This window comes from Lagenorhynchus albirostris, chromosome 10 (genome assembly GCF_949774975.1).
Source record: "Lagenorhynchus albirostris chromosome 10, mLagAlb1.1, whole genome shotgun sequence".
Taxonomy (NCBI): Eukaryota; Metazoa; Chordata; class Mammalia; order Artiodactyla; family Delphinidae; genus Lagenorhynchus; species Lagenorhynchus albirostris.
In genome coordinates, this window is record NC_083104.1 from 63,578,710 (window position 1) to 63,595,722 (window position 17,013).

The 17,013-nt window shown below is 52.2% G+C and overlaps 4 protein-coding genes across 4 annotated transcripts; 3 read left to right on the plus strand and 1 right to left on the minus strand.

The window, feature by feature from the left end:
• Positions 1-13: 13 nt before the first annotated feature.
• On the plus strand, positions 14-4,906 carry RPS18 (ribosomal protein S18). The gene is made up of 6 exons (XM_060162565.1): positions 14-119; positions 589-687; positions 4,215-4,301; positions 4,390-4,491; positions 4,580-4,671; positions 4,790-4,906. Exons 1-6 carry the CDS (start codon positions 117-119, stop codon positions 4,863-4,865), a joined length of 459 nt encoding a protein of 152 aa, XP_060018548.1. The 5' UTR covers positions 14-116; the 3' UTR covers positions 4,866-4,906.
• Positions 4,907-5,602: 696 nt separating this feature from the next.
• B3GALT4 (beta-1,3-galactosyltransferase 4) lies at positions 5,603-7,294 on the plus strand. Its single transcript, XM_060162574.1, has 2 exons — positions 5,603-5,654; positions 5,834-7,294. The coding sequence occupies exon 2, from the start codon at positions 5,857-5,859 to the stop codon at positions 6,991-6,993; it is 1,137 nt and encodes a 378-aa protein (XP_060018557.1). The 5' UTR covers positions 5,603-5,654; positions 5,834-5,856; the 3' UTR covers positions 6,994-7,294.
• Positions 7,295-7,565: 271 nt separating this feature from the next.
• Positions 7,566-14,788, minus strand: WDR46 (WD repeat domain 46). Its single transcript, XM_060162569.1, has 15 exons — positions 14,413-14,788; positions 14,101-14,313; positions 13,912-13,992; positions 13,656-13,768; positions 13,444-13,531; positions 13,255-13,316; positions 12,929-13,033; positions 12,673-12,823; positions 12,408-12,543; positions 11,989-12,088; positions 8,634-8,947; positions 8,393-8,487; positions 8,173-8,268; positions 7,933-8,046; positions 7,566-7,845 (listed from the first exon to the last, which is right to left on the minus strand). The coding sequence occupies exons 1-15, from the start codon at positions 14,479-14,481 to the stop codon at positions 7,747-7,749; spliced, it is 1,836 nt and encodes a 611-aa protein (XP_060018552.1). The 5' UTR covers positions 14,482-14,788; the 3' UTR covers positions 7,566-7,746.
• Positions 14,789-14,894: 106 nt separating this feature from the next.
• PFDN6 (prefoldin subunit 6) lies at positions 14,895-16,222 on the plus strand. The gene is made up of 4 exons (XM_060162575.1): positions 14,895-15,217; positions 15,487-15,557; positions 15,639-15,763; positions 16,011-16,222. The coding sequence occupies exons 1-4, from the start codon at positions 15,154-15,156 to the stop codon at positions 16,138-16,140; spliced, it is 390 nt and encodes a 129-aa protein (XP_060018558.1). The 5' UTR covers positions 14,895-15,153; the 3' UTR covers positions 16,141-16,222.
• The last annotated feature ends 791 nt before the right edge of the window (positions 16,223-17,013 follow it).

The window sequence follows — 17,013 nt, forward strand, 5'->3', positions numbered from 1 at the left end:
GAAACTCCTCATCAAGATCGCTCCGCCCCTTCCGACGGGTAGTGATATAGTGCTGGTACGTCACTTCCGCTCTCTCTTCCACTGGAGGCCTACACGCCGCCGCTGGGGCCGCCGCCATGGTAAGACTGGAATCGGTACGGGGATCTGGCGACATCGGAACCGGGGCAAGGAAGGTCTGCTGTCAGGGGGCCGAAAATGTCCTACTCTGGGGGCCTGCAACTTTCTGTGTGGAGCCTTGGATCGCACCCCTGGAAAAGGACGACTAAAGACATCCAGTTCTGGGGAGTGGGGCCGGAGGAAGTCATTCCGCGGGCGCTGGAAAGGCTTGGGCGTGAGTGGGGCCCTCCGGCCTCCGCCACTCAGAGTGTACTTTGGGAACGGGCAGGAGACGTGCTTCCTCCCGGAGGTTGCGTTTTTCCAAACCTGAACACTTGATGCTCCTGCTGTCTGCAGGACTGAGGAGTTTGTTGTGTCGTGAAAACCTGACGGGGGCTTCTTGCTCTCTGTGTGACAAGCTTAACGCTCGTGTTTGAGGTTACAGTTTAATAGTAGTTCACGGTGTCTAATTTCTCCCCGAATCTCTGTCAGTCTCTAGTAATCCCCGAGAAGTTCCAGCACATTTTGCGAGTACTCAACACCAACATCGATGGGCGGCGGAAAATTGCCTTTGCCATCACTGCAATTAAGGTAAAGTAGGGTAAGGACTACTTGGGTTGTAAGTGAAACTTGGGTTGTTAACAATTGAGCTTTCGTTAAGGCAAGGTGGAGGAAGTCCCAACCAGATCACCACATCTGCTGGGTAAAAAAAGAATAGTTAAGAGTGCAACTAGTTCCCTTAACCCCTTAACAATATTTGCCCGAAAAGGTAAGTGATAAAAGCCAAAGAACAGTCTCAGGTCAAGCCAATGTATTTCACCTAGGGGATGGAGAATGGGTTTGGTTGTCTACCTGAATTCACTAAAAACTTCCTGGACCATCAGCCATCAATCAGCTTGTAAGGTCCGTGCTAGATTTGGTTTCTGCCGCTCTCCCCCAGTGCATCATAACAGCAACTCTTCCTGGGAAATGTGTATATCCTAGGAATTGGATTATTGTACATTTTGAAGGGTGAGTAGAAATGCTGAGAGATTCTAAGTTGGGAGATGGGAGGTGTCACTATGTCATGACAGGACACCATTATAAGTATTTTATAGATAGGTTGTTAATTTAAAACAGTACATCATAAGCTTTTCTTTATAAGATCCATCGCATTTACTTTTTCATTCTGTAATTCGAGGAGCACAGCTTTCATACTTAAATGGTACATATGAAGACTGCTGCCTTCTGTTCTGTGAAACTAGTAAGGCAGTGTGGAATACAGTACAGGCTTACCTCATTTTATCGTGCTTAGCAAGAATGTGTTTTTTGTGGCAGCCCTGTCTCAAGGAAGTCAGTTTTCAATAGCATTTGCTCACTTGGTGTCTCTGTCACATTTTGGTAATTCTTGCAAGATTTCAAACGTTTTCATTACTGTGTTTGTTAATGGTGATCTGTGATCAGCGGCCTTTGGTGTTACTATTACAAAAATATTTAGACTTGATGAAGACTCAGGTGATGGTTACCACTTTATAGTAATAAAGTATCTTTTAATTAAGGTATGTATGGGGTTTTTTGAGACATAAAGCTATTGACTCCCTTAATAGATTACATAACTTTTACATGTACTGGGAAACCAAAATATATTGTGTAGCTCCCTTTATTGCAATATTCACTGTTTGGCATGGTCTGGAACTGAGCCCACTGTATCTGTGAGGTTGCCTGTTCCCTTTTTAAAGGCTGTAGGTGAGATAGTGAAAATAAAAGGTGAGCATGGTTAGTAGGATACTTCTGTTAAACCCTTCCTCTGCCTCTTTGAAATTAATTAGTTTGTTATTTGTTAGCTTAAGTATGTGTCAACCTTTGTAGTCAGCTTAAAACAGTTTAACCAAAGCAGTTTCCGATACTTAATGAGTATTTTGATAAATCTTTTTATTAACTTGATGCCCTACTTATAACTGGGAAAGATTAGATATAGACAGGTACTAGGGCCGTTGCTAATTGTGTGGAAAGTCAGCCTTTGCTGGCTCTTCCTCTGGTGAGACAACTGAAGCTTGCAGGTGGTCTTTTGGGGGGGGGGAGCAGTTTTTAGCTATTACATATAGTGCTATTACAAATGTTCTAGTACATGTACATATACATTCTTAAAGAACATCCATTTACATTTCTGGTAGGTATATAGGACATGTATATGTTTAGCTTTAGTAAATACTGCTAAACAGTTTTCCAAAGTGGTCGTATCAGTTTACACTTTCTACCAGAAGTGTATGGGAGCCCTGTTGCTCCACCACCTTTGCAGGTGGTCTTTTGTTAATGATCTGGAATGTAGGGCGGGGTAGTACTTAGAAATTGGAAGAAAGTTGCGGGGGAGGGGGGTTGAGTATAAGGAGGGGTTCCTCAAAAAAATGTAGTTAGAGGAGCAAGGTTAATTGGCCAGGGAAAGGTGAAGTATTGAAGTTGGCACAAGCAGAAGAGGGTATTTGCTGAGAGGTAATACACACCTGCAAGGTTATTCTGTGCCATGATCCCTTTGTTGTTTTGTTTCCATTTGTCCACTTTGGCTATGAATATTCCTTAAGGCTGGTTGTTCTGCTCTTTCTCTAAATCAGGATGATAACTGTTGTCTGCGGATTGTTTGGAAACATGGAGGGGGTTGGAATTGGTCACAATGACTGGGTTTCAGAGACTAGTATGAAGTTAGTATCAACTCTTCTGTTATAAGGTCCAGGCCCTTGAGCTACAAAGATGAGAAAGTGATGATTTCCTGTAGTGTATTCTTCTGGATGGAGAGAATAAGGGTGGTCTGCTTGGGGCAGAGTAAAGGGGATCTGTGGGTCTAACTTAGGAGGTTGGCAAGCCAGTATCTAAATAGGGCTTTCAAAAATCTTAGCTTGACAGCAACTTTTTTAAAAACTTGTTAATGGAAAGTTTTAAACACTTAAAAGTAGAAGGAGGGGCTTCCCTGCTGGCGCAGTGGTTGAGAGTCCGCCTGCCGATGCAGGGGACACAGGTTTGTGCCCCGGTCCGGGAAGATCCCACACGCTGCGGAGTGGCTGGGCCCGTGAGCCATGGCCGCTGAGCCTGCGCGTCCAGAGCCTGTGCTCCGCAACGGGAGAGGCCACGATAGTGAGAAGCCTGCGTACCGCAAAAAAAAAAAAAATAGAAGGAAGGGAAAGTTTGAGAGAGACTTAAGATCCTAGTCTCTTCCAAATCAATCTGGTAATTTGACTTCCTGGTCACTTTCTTACAGAAAGGAAATGCCATCTATTTCAGTTTCCTGGGGCCCTTGTAACACAGACTTGTTGGCTTCAAACAACAGAAACTTAATCTCTCAGTTCTGGATGCCAAACATCCTTGGTTTCTTTGTGTTACAGCTGCATCACTCTAGTGTCTAGCCTCTTATCACATGCCTTCTTCCCTCTGTGTCTGTGTCCTCTCCTTTGATAAGAACACCAGTCATTGGATTTAATCCAGTAAGACCTCATTTTAACAAACTATATTTCAAAATAAAGTAACATTTTGAGGTTCTGGATGGACATATATTTGGTGGGACACTATTCAACCCAGCACACAGTCCTTCACTATCCAAGTCAATTTGGCTTGTGAATTCAGGTGGCAAGGAGTACCAGTGGTGGTGGTGATATGATGCCACTGATTTAAGTGTTTGTTTATTTTGATCGTGCAGTGACCTGCCCAAAGGATCATGGCCCGTCGCCCTTAGACATCGTGAGCAACTGACATTCCTACCCCTTAATCAACCCTATTAATTCAAAATACCCTAATCTTGCTGCCTTGGTGCTACATCAGCTCTGAGGGACATCAGCTTCATTCTCCACGATGCAGAAATGAGGAGGTGCCATTCTTGGATGCTGCTGTATTGTCTGAACAGCAGCATTTACACTATGTCCGTATGCTGGGCAAGTGGGGAAAAAAGATTCTGCTTTCAAGGGGTATATGCCCCAAGTTCTCTGGTCCAGCCCTGCCTCTGAAAAAAACTTTTTTAATGATTAGGCTTTGTATCTGGAAAAGTATAAGGCATTAGGTTATTTTAGGACCTACCTTTCTGTGCTTTTTGAATCATGGGTCTACAAAGGAAACCCAAAAAATCAGACTCATCCGACTCTGAAACCTTTCCTCAGGGTGTGGGGCGAAGATATGCTCATGTGGTGTTGAGGAAAGCAGACATCGACCTCACCAAGAGGGCAGGAGAGCTCACTGAGGATGAGGTGAGGACAAGGAAGGGGGGCTGGGGGTTGGGCCTATGGGGAGGGGGCGGGGAGACCATCTGGACCTGACCCTTGTCCTGCCTGCCAGGTGGAACGTGTGATCACCATTATGCAGAATCCACGCCAATACAAGATCCCAGACTGGTTCTTAAACAGACAGAAGGACGTGAAGGATGGAAAATATAGCCAGGTGTGTATTAAGATGGGGGAGATTAGAGAAAAGCAGGGTGTCCAGTTAGAATTGGTCAAGCATACCTCACCATCTCCTCTGTATCCAGGTCCTGGCCAACGGTCTGGACAACAAGCTCCGTGAAGACCTGGAGCGACTGAAGAAGATTAGGGCCCACCGAGGGCTCCGCCACTTCTGGGGGTGAGTGGGGCGGGGGTTCATCTCTGCCTGTCCCTAGACTCCCAGGGAATTCTCATGCTCTTTTTCCAGACGTTTGTATGGTGTAAGACCTGTAACCCTTCTCTTTTCTCACCTGCAGACTTCGTGTACGAGGCCAGCACACCAAGACCACAGGCCGCCGTGGCCGCACCGTGGGTGTGTCCAAGAAGAAATAAATTTGTGGGCGTTGTCTGTTAATAAATAGTTTATACAGTTATGGCTTCCTTCTTTATGGTTCTTTGCATTTTTCTGGAGACACTAATAGGGAACATGTTCTCACACTGGGGCCTGTTGGTCATTTTCCCTCCTGCCTGATTTCCCCACTCAGCTGCCCAGACAGTGTCCTTGGTCTTGGTTAAAGCTATGCTGTTGCCACTCCCCACTGTGGGAAGCAACATTTTACTTAGTGGTGCCCTGCTCTCCAGGTGGGTGGGAGAAGGGGCAACCAACACGCTCATCCTCGAGGAGGAGCCCTCACGATTTTCAAGACTAGGCTCCCTATTGTCTTGCAGGGTGTTGAGGCTTGTGTAGGTAGTTAAGCCTAGCCGGTTGCCGCTTAGGCGAGTATTTCCAGGTCTTTACCACCCTAGGTTTCTGAGAGTTGGGGGGAGATGCTGATTTTGGTGACCCGGAAGAGCTGAGCGGCGGGGGGGGGTGGGGCGCATTGTTGCCAGGGAGCCGCTGCCGTTCTGGCTGCACAGCGTTCGCCCGCTGTGCCCGAGGCCCGCGGGTCCAATTCCATTCTTGCCCAGTTTCGGGGAAGACCCCACTTGTACACCACACTCCCCTCTGCATTCTGCTTGCCGCGCGGTTGCGAAGCTTCTGACAGGGTTCCCGGGGGCGCGCACGCCACGCCCTCCCAGCGAGAGGGGCGGGGCTAGGCCGCTTCCGCGGACGGAGGAGGTGACTGTTGAAGCGGAAACCCGCCGGCCATGGAGGCAGGCCTCGGCGGCCGAGCCGACAAGGTAATCTCCCTTCAGCTGCAGCCATGGGCCCCGCCGCGCCGCCTCCCGCGCCGGCACCGTAGGGCGCTGGCACAGGCCGTGCCCTCCGCCCGCCCCAGCCGTGGCGTGGCCGGTTAGGGACCGAAGTGTCCTAGAGCTGCACTCTCCGCCCTCTAACCGCGTTCCATCTTTCCCTCCAGGTCCCCTCTGACTGCGCCGCACCATGCGCCTCAGCCTCTTCCGGCGCCTTCTCCTGGCCGCCCTGCTGCTCGTGATTGTCTGGACGCTCTTTGGGCCCTCGGGCATCGGGGAGGAGCTGCTGAGCATCTCGCTAGCCTCCCTGCTCCCAGGCCCGGCCTCGCCCGGGCCGCCCCTGACCCTGCCCCGCCTCCTGATCCCCAACGAGGAGGCGTGCGGCGGTCCCGGCCCCCCGCCCTTCCTGCTAATCCTGGTGTGCACGGCCCCGGATAACCTGAACCAGAGAAACGCCATTCGGGCCTCGTGGGGCCGGCTGCGCGAGGCCCGAGGGCTCAGGGTGCAGACTGTCTTTCTGCTGGGAGAACCCAGCTGGGGCTCGCGCGGGAACGACCTGGCGCGGGAGTCAGCGGCCCAGGGGGACATAATGCAGGCGGCTTTCCAGGATTCCTACCGCAACCTCACTCTCAAGACCCTCAGCGGGCTGAACTGGGCCGACAAACACTGCCCCGTGGCCCGCTACATCCTCAAGACTGATGATGATGTGTTCGTCAATGTCCCCGAACTGGTATCAGAGCTGGTCCGGCGAGGAGGCCGCTGGGAGCAATGGGAAAGGGGCATGGGGCCCCCGAGAAAGGCGAAAGTTGGAGATGAAAAGTGGGAAGGAGGCCCCACCTTGGCGAGCCAGCCTGTGCCTCTCTTGTACCTGGGTCGTGTGCATTGGCGGGTGCACCCCTCTCGGACACCAGGGGGCAAGCACCAGATATCAGAGAAACAGTGGCCTCCCACCTGGGGCCCCTTTCCCCCCTATGCCTCAGGCACGGGGTATGTGCTATCGGCTTCTGCTGTGCAGCTCATACTGAAGGTAGCCAGCCGGGCACCCCTTCTGCCACTGGAGGATGTCTTTGTGGGGTTAAGTGCCCGACGAGGAGGCCTCGCCCCAACCCACTGTGTCAAGCTGGCTGGTGCCACCCACTACCCCCTGGATCGGTGCTGCTATGGGAAATTCCTGCTGACATCCCACAAGCTGGACCCCTGGGAGATGCAGGAAGCCTGGAAGCTGGTGGGTGGCTCTGACGGGGAAAGAACTGTACCCTTCTGCTCCTGGCTCCAGGGAGTCCTCGGCATCCTCCGATGCCGGGTAATAGCCTGGCTTCACAGCTGAGAGGGCGTGAGCGCCCAGGAGAGGGGTGAGGAGCTGAGAGTCCAACCAGCACCCTCACCACCTTCTCTCTCCCGGGCCCAAGGCAGGGGCTCTAGCTGGCTGCAACTGATTGGTTGCCCTACACCAGATGCTCAGTCTGTCACTGAAGGCTGAGGGATACAGGACACACCTAGGGGGCTGCCTTGCCTGCCAGCCCCAAAGATGGTCATCAGGAAGAGCCGCACATGCTGGGTTGTTCTCTCCAGCCACGGCAGGGGAGGGGCACAAGCCCCTCAATAAACTTGTCGCTTTTCCTCTTCGAGTACAGTGTGGTCCTCACCAGGAGTCTCAGATCACAAACCTGGGGAACCTGAAGGCTACCAGAGCCTGCTGGATGGAAAGGACATCTCCAGGGATATGGGAGAGGGAGGACAGCCTCTCCCTGGAGGAAGGTCCTAGAGAGCCAGACTAAAGCCACAGCGACCACAAGATAGGGGTGAGGGTAGAAGCAAGACACCACGACCTCTCGCGTCTGAGAGCAGCCCCAGGCCGGACGTGGGAAGGGAACAGGTCCACAGGATGATCCAGACATGTTATCCAAAAACCCACCTTCCTGTTTAATACCAAGCCCTCTCCCCCAACCCCCAGGAGTCAGCTTTCCACCCCCTGTGGGGGAGGGGGCTCACTGCTCCCTCCTCATTCCAGGGAACAGGTCATTCCCCACAGGTGCTCTTGGGGAGAGAATGTCGTTCCCAGGAACCCCTGGAGCCTGGCTCAGTGCACAAATCTGTCCAGGGCAGATGGCCGGGCCCCCATGGGCTTGGCCTTCTCTTGCTTCTGCGGCTGCTGCTCCAAGCTCTGCCGGACTTTGTCCTGGGGTGGGGAGAAAGGGGCGAGGTGAGAAGTGGCAGGAGGGCATAGCCCACAGGCCACCCGGCCCATCCCCCAGTGCTCACTTACCCTGTGCTCCTCATCCATGACCTTCCTCTTCCTCTTCACCAGACTTGCTGTGGAGCTGCGGCCCTTCTGCTTTGGCTTTGGCTGGAAGGGAGGCTTGGTGTCGGGATCGTAGCCCTGAGGGAGGGGACAGGAGTGAAACCTGAAACAGACTTCCAAGGCAGGGAACTGCACTTATGAGGACATGGTGGGGACAGGATGTGGGGTGAGGAAGGCCCGGGCCCTCGGGGGCCTGCTCCGTACCAGCCTCTCAAGCCGTTCCTTCTTTTCCTGCTCCAGAGAGATGACATCAACCTCTGCCAGGGCTCGTGGGTCCAGACAGATGAGCTCTGCAGGTACCTGGGTGTGTCACAGAGGGACAGGAATGCGTAAGGAGCCACAGGAGGGTGACACCAAAGAGATGCCGCTGAAGCCCACTCTTCCCAAGACCCCGGCCCCAAACCACACGCAGACACTTCCTCACCTTCTCCAGTAGGGCCTTCACCTCCCACTCCTGGCGCTGCTTCCGGCTCCTGTATGGGTTACTCTCCAGGCCGTCGAAGTTGGGCTCAGCAGCCCCTGGAGGGAGGAGGGAACACAGAACTGTAAACAGGAACCTGCTCCAGCCTGGGCAAGCCCCTGGCCCCCAGCTGTCTCAGGGTCAGGCCCACTCCAGCTTCCATCCCAAGGTCATCCACTTAAGAGCCCCAGCCCTGCCCACTCACCAGGGACCAGCATGCTGGTGATGCCCCCGCTGTGCCCCACTCCCAGCACATCTTCAAAGGGGCAGAACTGAAGGCCATGCACGTGGCCTGAGAGCCGGTGGGTGAGGTAGGGCTGCTCCAGGGACGGGGGGCTGGCCTTGCCCTGTCCTGCCCATATGTTGACCACATCGCCCGTTCCTGCAGCCAGCAGTCCCCGCTGGGAGAAGGCCAGGTGCCCCGCTCCCTGGGGCAGGGTCCGAGCGCTCAGAGGCTGGAACGTCCCTCGCAAGTCAAAGATCTTCAGCTGGTGGTCCAGGCCAGAGGTGGCCATGTGCCTGGGGGCAAGGGGGGCTGATTAATCCATAGTATGAGCTTACTGGGCAGGCCTGTGGCCAAGTCCAGGCATCAGGTCTGGTTGAGGAGAAGAAGACCAATAATGACAGTAATCACTACCATCACACCACACACTCCGCGCACCTCTTCTCAGTGAGGCGGCTGTACTATTTTCATTTCCCTTTTACAGAGAAGAAACAAACTAGCTCAGAGAAAGGAAATCAGGGTGAGTGGCAGAGCTAGAATTCAAGTCAGACCTGTGTCTTTAGTGTCTGTGGTCTTACCCACTCACGACATGTGAATGAAAGGGAGGACACACACGACAATCTACACCCAGGTGTGAGGTCCCACCACATAGACAGGCAGCCCATCGGTAAGCAGCGGGAAGGGCTCACAGCAGTGGTCAGGGAGGGCTTCGTGGGATTTGAGCCATTCTAGGTAATTCTCAAGAAAGCACAAAAAACAGATGCGTGTATAAGCAGGTACAAATGAATTAACATCAGAGCATGGAGACAGGGAGATGGAAGCAGGGGTTTGTTTTCCAGGCTGGTGGGAAATATGGCCAGGAAGGCCAGGAGGGGACAAATTGCAGGGGCTCCTGAAGGTCGGACGGGAGATAGTTCCCAAAGCTGCTCTCCGGCAACGACAGGCCACAAGATGGAGACTGCATGGACCTGAAAAAACCTCCTTAGGAAGCAAGGAAGTGATGCACTAGAGGGCCCTGCCCCGCCCCCTTCCCTGGAAGGAGGGTGGGCAAGGTTGGTGACCAAATCCTCTCAAGGAAGCATGTACCAGGCAAGTCATTTACTTGCTGAGGTTGGAGTTTCTATTGATGTTCAAGTTGCTCCTCAGGGAGGCTGAAGGGGGACCAGCCAGGCCAGGGGATGTATGTTTGCCAGAAGCCAAAGACCCTCCTCTTAGCCTTGGCTGTGAACCCAGGAGGAAGACACTAAGGAGTTCCTACTTGAGCAGAGACTTGGCCTGTGATGGGGCCGAAGAGAGGCCCAGCTGGATACTTGTCCTGACAAGACAATCAGGACCCAGCTCCACCCGAGGGAGAGGCCATCAGCACAAACCAGGACTTATGGAGGGCTCCTGGGACACAGGGTCACACCCTTCACTGAGCCAACAACTGAGGAGCACACGCTGGCTCCTGCCCCAAACACGCCGAGCTCTGGGATCCCCTGTGCAAATGCCCACCCAGTGGCCAGATGGGTATCCAAGGCCACACTACCACGCTACTGAACTTGCAAGAAACACTTCAGCTTTGCGAGTCCAATCCAATCATAATGCAAGCTTCCAGAAAGCCAGCTGAGGACGACAGTCAGCCTCATCTCTGGAGCCCCTGTGGCTGGTCTGAGGCACCCCTGAGGAGGACCAGAGCTAAGCCGGGGTGGGCCTAAGACCAAGGACCAGAGCCGTCTGGTGTCAGGCTGTTGACCAAACCTCCGTGAAGGAACTGATGGAGCCCTGAGCACAGGAGTAGCTGACCCAGGCAGCCTGGGGAAGGCCAAGTCCAGCTCAGGTCCAATGGCCCACAGAAGGCAGAAAACCTCAGGACAGGCCCCCTGACAGTCCTAGCACCAGACTGGCACAGACATGGAGTAAACAGGGCAGAAGCAAACCACTTGTCCACAGAGACACAACTATGGGGAGCCCAGGAGGCGTGAGCATCTGGCAGGCTTTCATAAGTTGGTAGCCACTGGGCTTTTCTTCTTCCTGATTTTCTATAAAACAACTTAAAAGTAAGGTTATGGAGTTAATACTTAATGTAGAAGATTCCTGAACAATGGTGTAAAAGGAGGAAAGCCATGTGGGAAAGAGTATTCTGACATCAACACCCAGGACACACAAGAAGGAGGAAGAACTGGAGGCTAGAAACTGTGAGACACTGAGAATGGCGAGAAACAGACCTTGGAGGGACCCTGGAGGAGAAAAGCAGTCAGGACTTCACAGTGGTCGTGAGGCGGAAATTCAAAGCAGACCTGCCACCCCCAACCCTTCACATCACCAGCCAGACCTAAAGAGGACAATCGTCTTTGACAAAGATGATGAAATACAGCGCTCCCTACCCACCAGGCACCATGATCAACTCCATAGGCCTTAACTCGCGTTCACGCCTACAACAGTTTTCTAAGCTAAGCCCCAGGCTTGGCAAACTATGGCCCATGAGCCACAAAGCCAGCGCACCACCTATTTCTGTATAGCCCACAAGCTGTGAAGAATGGTTTTTACATTTTTAAGTGGTTGGGAAAAAAAATCAAAAGAAATATATATATATATTTTTATTTATTTATTTATTTATTTTATTATTTTTTTTTAAAAAAAGAAATATATTTTGAAACATGAAAATTATTTGAAAACTCCAATGTCAGCATCTACAAATAAAAATTTATTGGGACACAGTCACACTCATTCAGTTACTTATTCTGTGGCTGCTTTTTGTGCTAAGACAGCACAGTATTGTGGTCAAGACTGACACCACGTAAAGCATCTCACTTGAGAGCATTTCAAGTACCAAAATCTCTCCACAGATCGGCATCTGTAGATAAACATTTGCAATTGGGTTGGATGATTTGGGACACTAACTTTCAACCTCAATTAAACCAAATGTTATTCTCAAAAACAGGAATCCAATTCTTCCCATGAGTAGACCTGTATTACAAAAATATTGTGCTCAATTATTTTTCTAAGTTCATTGCTTAAAAATTTGCAATCCTGTGTTTCCTCTTGTTATTTAAGGACCTACATAAATCACTCAGATATGCCCCATTGCCAACAAGCCTAAAATACTTACTATCAGGCTCTTTACAGAAAAAGTCTTCCGGCCCTTGAGCGAGACACTCATATCCCCAGTCTCAGGGTGAGGACAATGTGTGGTACACCGAGGTCACCTAACATGCTCGCTGACATGGCTGACACCAGGATTTAAACCCAAGCAGATTGGCTGCAGCGTCTGTGCCCCTCCTCTCCTTTCTGCTGAGCTGTGACACACACACCGCCCCTCACCCCCCAGCACCTCAGGCCCAAACAAGTGACTTACGTGCCTGTAGAATCTACTGCCACAGCCCGGACCCCACCACGGTGACAGAGAATCTTTGCCAGTGGCTCCTTCATGGCTGGGCTCCATAAAGACACAGTCCCTAGGCATCAGAGGAGAACTTTAGTTACTAAAAGGGTGCTGAGGTGATTAACCCTGGGAAAGATGGGGACTCAAGGCCAAGAAGTAACAAGAGAGGGAAGCAGAGGAGCAACCTGAAGGGACCCGTTAAAAGCAAATATAGAAGAAAAGCAGGGGCATTCCCTGGCGGTCCAGTGGTTAATACTCAGAGTTTTCAATGCCAAGGGCCCAGGTTCGATCCCTGGTCGGAGAACTAAGATCCCTCAAGCTGAAAAAAAAAAAAGAAAAGAAAGGAAAAGTAGGACAGGATGGTCAGGCTCAAAGTTCACCCAGGGACCGACCATTGCTGTGTCCCAGATGGATGACGGCGTTGTAAGGGTTCTGAGTCATGACGTTGAGCCGTCCAGCCCGAGCATTCAGAGCTGCCACAATCTTTCCCACTGACACGTCCAGGTAGGTCAGAAACCCTGTCTCTGACTAAGAGAGAGAGAGAGAGAGAAAATGAGTCCTGATTGCCCTCTGTCCTTCCTCTACTGGGGCCCCAGGGGAGGATGGTCAGTCTTCTCAGGGCCTGCCACCCGGTCCCTGTGCTCCGCAGCCACTCACAGCTGTGGCCAGGAGAAAGTGGAAAGGCAGGAACTCAAGCTGCGTGATGCGGTCACAGCGGCGGATGCAATGGAGCTCGATGCCCTGGTTGTCGTAAATGTGAAGCCAGCGGTTCTGGGCGACAGCAAGCAGTGCCTCCGAATGCAGAAACCTGGGAGGAGCGGAGTAACAGTACAACGTGAAAGGGAGTCACTGGCTGTCATTCGATCAGGGATGGGCTGTCTCAGCCCCACCGCTGCTAACCGAGGCCACTGACCGGATGTCCCGCACTGCCTCCATGACGTTGATCTCGCACATGAGCTTCTTTGTCACCCAATCAAGGGCGGCCACATGACCCCGGCGCCCTCCAAAAGCCAAGTGTCTGTTGGAGTTGGAGGACAGGCAGGGTGTCAGTTCAGGGGGGCACCTGGGCTCAGACGTCTGCCCCACTCCAGCTCCTTCTCTCCAGGTGAGAGCAGAGATGCTGCCATACATGCGCACCCTCACATGCAAGCAAATCACAAGACCCTCCCCACATCAACAACCCAGACACACACTGGTATGGCTGAGATGAGCAAGACTGAAGTGACTGGAATTCCTTACCTCCCAGTTCGAGAGTAATTAAGCCTGTAGGGTCCAAACTGCCTCAAGTTCAAGTCAAAATGCTAGAAAAAAAAGAAAAGAAAAAAAAGAAATAATTGGCTCCCTTTGGTAATTTTTTCTTCTAGTCCCCACTCCCATCTTATTCTGCATCCATCAACCCATTGGCCCTTTTTCCATCCTCAGGCTCACTTTGGCTGCACTTGCAATGTCCACAGCCTCCACGATGTCAGCCTGGCATATCTTTGCTGTGTCCTCCCCATCCTCTCCTTCCAGAAACCTGCAAGTGAGCATCAGGGATGAATTAAGGCTTCCTAATATGAAGTGGGTGTACCAAGATAAAAATGAGAAATGAGAGCCCCATAAAGCAGGGGCTGGGGAGGCCCACATTAGGGTCCACTCACCCAGGTTCCTCAGCAAGCAGCAGCTCAGAACGAGCAGCTTTGATACTTATTTCCTCTTCTTGAGCTTCAGCCGCCTCAAGTCGGCTCCGGATTTTGGTCTCAGAACGTGGCAGCTACAACATCGTTGGTGGAGAAGGAGTGGGAGAAGAACCAAGGGATATAGGGGTCACAGGAGAGCCACCTGGCCCCGCCTCCATCCAACTCACCCAGACACTCCCTGCCTGCAACCCCTCCCCACTCTCCGACTGGTCCTCACCTTTTTGGATTTGTCAATGCGACAGAACTTCTGAACCACCTCCACAGGGACGGGGGCGGGGCCTGTAAATGGGTCCTGGGCCTGGGGCAGAGAGGAGGCAATTAGGAAACAGGCTCAGGTTGACCCCAACCCTCGTACTCTCAAGCACAAGGCGACTTGCCTTGCCACCCTATCAGGTGCCAGGCTCACCCCAGACAAGCTCCGCTGAGGCCCTGGACTCCTCCGTTCCCGGGGTTTCTTCGGGACCTGGGGCTTCTTGGAGATCCGAGACTTCTTTGTGCTGTGAGTGTTCTTTGGCTTCTGGGGGCGGAACTCTCGATTCCTCTTCCGTTTACGAGGTGGACCTGGAGAGGCTCCGGCAGCAGTCTGAGTGGTCTCTTCCTCCCAGTATCGCCGCGGTTTCTGCCGGCAGATCAGGATCCCCGATAGTGCGCTGCCCCTCGCCCCGCCCCTCCAACCCCGCAGCTAAAAACTTCCCTTCCACCCCAAGGAGGTCTCTACCTTCTTCTTGCCCTGAAGTTTGTCTTTCTTGGGCGGGACATTATTGCCCAGCTTGGGGACCGTCTCCATCTAGTCCACTCGAACCACGATACACGTGCAAACTCTTCTCAGCTGTCCCACAATCGGATGGAGAACTCCCGGAAGTTCTCCAACCCTCATCCAATCAGCGCCGCCCCAGGTCTGAAGTCTTTTAGGCGCCATCTTGACTGAGGGCGCGCTCGCCACTGAGGGCCTCCGCGGGCCTTGGCCCCGCCCTCCCGTGCAGCAGCTTATGCCCGAGTAATGAAAGAGAGGCTGTCCGGGGCCAGGACCCAAGCAACCGTGCAGTTTCTTTTTCCAGCTTGGTTTCCCCATCTTGCCTAAAACCTTCCAAATCCAGTCTTTTCAGCGGAAAGCCGCTCATTAAACTGTTAGAACTACATTTCCCGGCATGCACCAGACGAAAGCTTCCGGCGCCGTCTTTTCCCGGCATTCGTTGTTTACTTCCGGGTTTACCAATACTGACGGGAGAACGTGAGTGGGTCAGGGATTTGGTTGAGGGGTTTGGGGTCCTGTTTCGCCCGCCACCCCCTGGGGCAGGGGTGAAGCAGATATTCCGGATCCGGAGAGACTGCGGTGTTCCGAGAGGCTGCCTGTCAGGAGGGCTGTCATTTCCGCAGGCCAGAAAAGAGAGCTCGGGTACCTTCCAGAGTGTGAGACCCAGCGCCCCCCTCCCGCTCCCCGCAGGCTTTCGTCCCCGCCATGGCTGAGCTAATCCAGAAGAAGCTACAGGGAGAAGTGGAGAAATATCAACAGCTACAGAAGGGTAAGGGAGCAGGGTCGGTGTGGCCTCGCCCCAATTCCCTCAAAACCCAAAGCCATACCCAGACCATGTGTTCTGCACTGCCCCCACCCCACCCCCCTACTCCCGGCCCCAGCGTGCGGGTCCATCCCCACCTCTATACTCTTCCCATCCACTGACTCGCCGCCCCATCCTTGGCCTACTTCCTCAATTAAATCTTTTTCTCATCAGGATTTTGGGGGTCGGGTGGCGCATGTGATGTCTCTAATAAAGTCTTTCCTCCCACCCACCAGACTTGAGTAAATCCATGTCAGGGAGGCAGAAACTAGAGGCACAACTAACAGAAAATAATATCGTGAAGGAGGTGAGAGACTGGGATTTGTGGGGTGAGGAGGGATCTGTCCTGGCAGTAATTCTGATCATGTATGTCCCACCCCTCCATCAGGAACTGGCCCTGCTGGATGGATCCAATGTGGTCTTTAAACTTCTGGGTCCCGTGCTGGTCAAACAGGAGCTGGGGGAAGCTCGGGCCACAGTGGGGAAAAGGCTGGACTACATCACGGCTGAGATGTGAGTCTTTATTCCACCCCCCTGTGATGTACCTGACGCGTTGGGAAAAAGGTGTTGAGGAACCATCGTAGAGTCGCTCTCCAGAGTATCCCCCAATTGTCCAGTTCCTCCAACCCTTCCCTTGTAACTCCTCTCCTCCATCCTCCCCTTAGATCTCAAGTTTTCCACCAATCTTCTTCTTGCCTTCAGCACCCTCAACAGTAAGTCTCAGTAACTTCTCCTTACTTGCTTTTTTGCCTTTCCTCAGTAAGCGATACGAATCCCAGCTCCGGGACCTAGAGCGGCAGTCAGAGCAACAGAGAGAGACCCTTGCTCAGCTGCAGCAGGAGTTCCAGCGGGCCCAGGCAGCAAAAGCAGGGGCTCCTGGGAAGGTCTGACCCTGTCCTGGGGGCGGGGGAGGGGAGGAAATGAGGCAGCTCTAGGGTCTATACTGTAGCTAATAAAATGTGAAAATACCTGGCCGTTTTCTGACCAGTCGCTTCTGTTATAATTGTCTCCATCCATTCTCCTGGTCCCTTCCACCTTATATGTTTATCACTTGCATTACTCTCTCAGGTCCAGATCCTTGCACTGGAATCTCTGTGTGGCAGAGTAACCCTTCTTTCTTGAGACTAAAATCCGAAATGTCTCAAACCTAATTCTTGCCTGTATGTGGAACCCTTAACTCTTCCATATCTTGGTTGGAAACATGAAAAGGGCATTTACAACACAATAATTTCAGGGAAAGTGAGTTTATTGAAGAACTCACAATTCTCTGACCCCAGAATGAAACATGGTGACCCTCCTTTGCTATGATTTCTTGTCATCCTCAAAATAGCCCTGGCACATTAGTTCTTTTTAGTCTCTTTCTTCCTAGAATTTGAGTGTAGCTTAAACTGATTTCAAGCCCCAGCACATAATGCATTGTAATATTGTAAGGTCTCCCAGTTTGTACATTGTCCACAAAGTTGTTCTTCCATTTCTTTGTCCTAAAATTGTTTCTTACAAATTCAGAGTCAGGGGTGTTCTTCATGCTGATCACTTTAATTGGGATGGCTAGTACTTGACATGGGTTTGTAGCAACTGAGGAGAAAAATGTAAGAGCAAATAAAGGGACCAGGGATGGCGAGGTTGCTGGGGAGGAACAAACCATTCTGAGGAAACCGTTTCCACTAAGTCCTTGCTTCCAGCTCTTCATGGATAGAGAACATTGGGCCCCTCTTTTTCCACGGTGTCTACCTTCAGCCAACTCCCCACCCCCACTCCAAGCA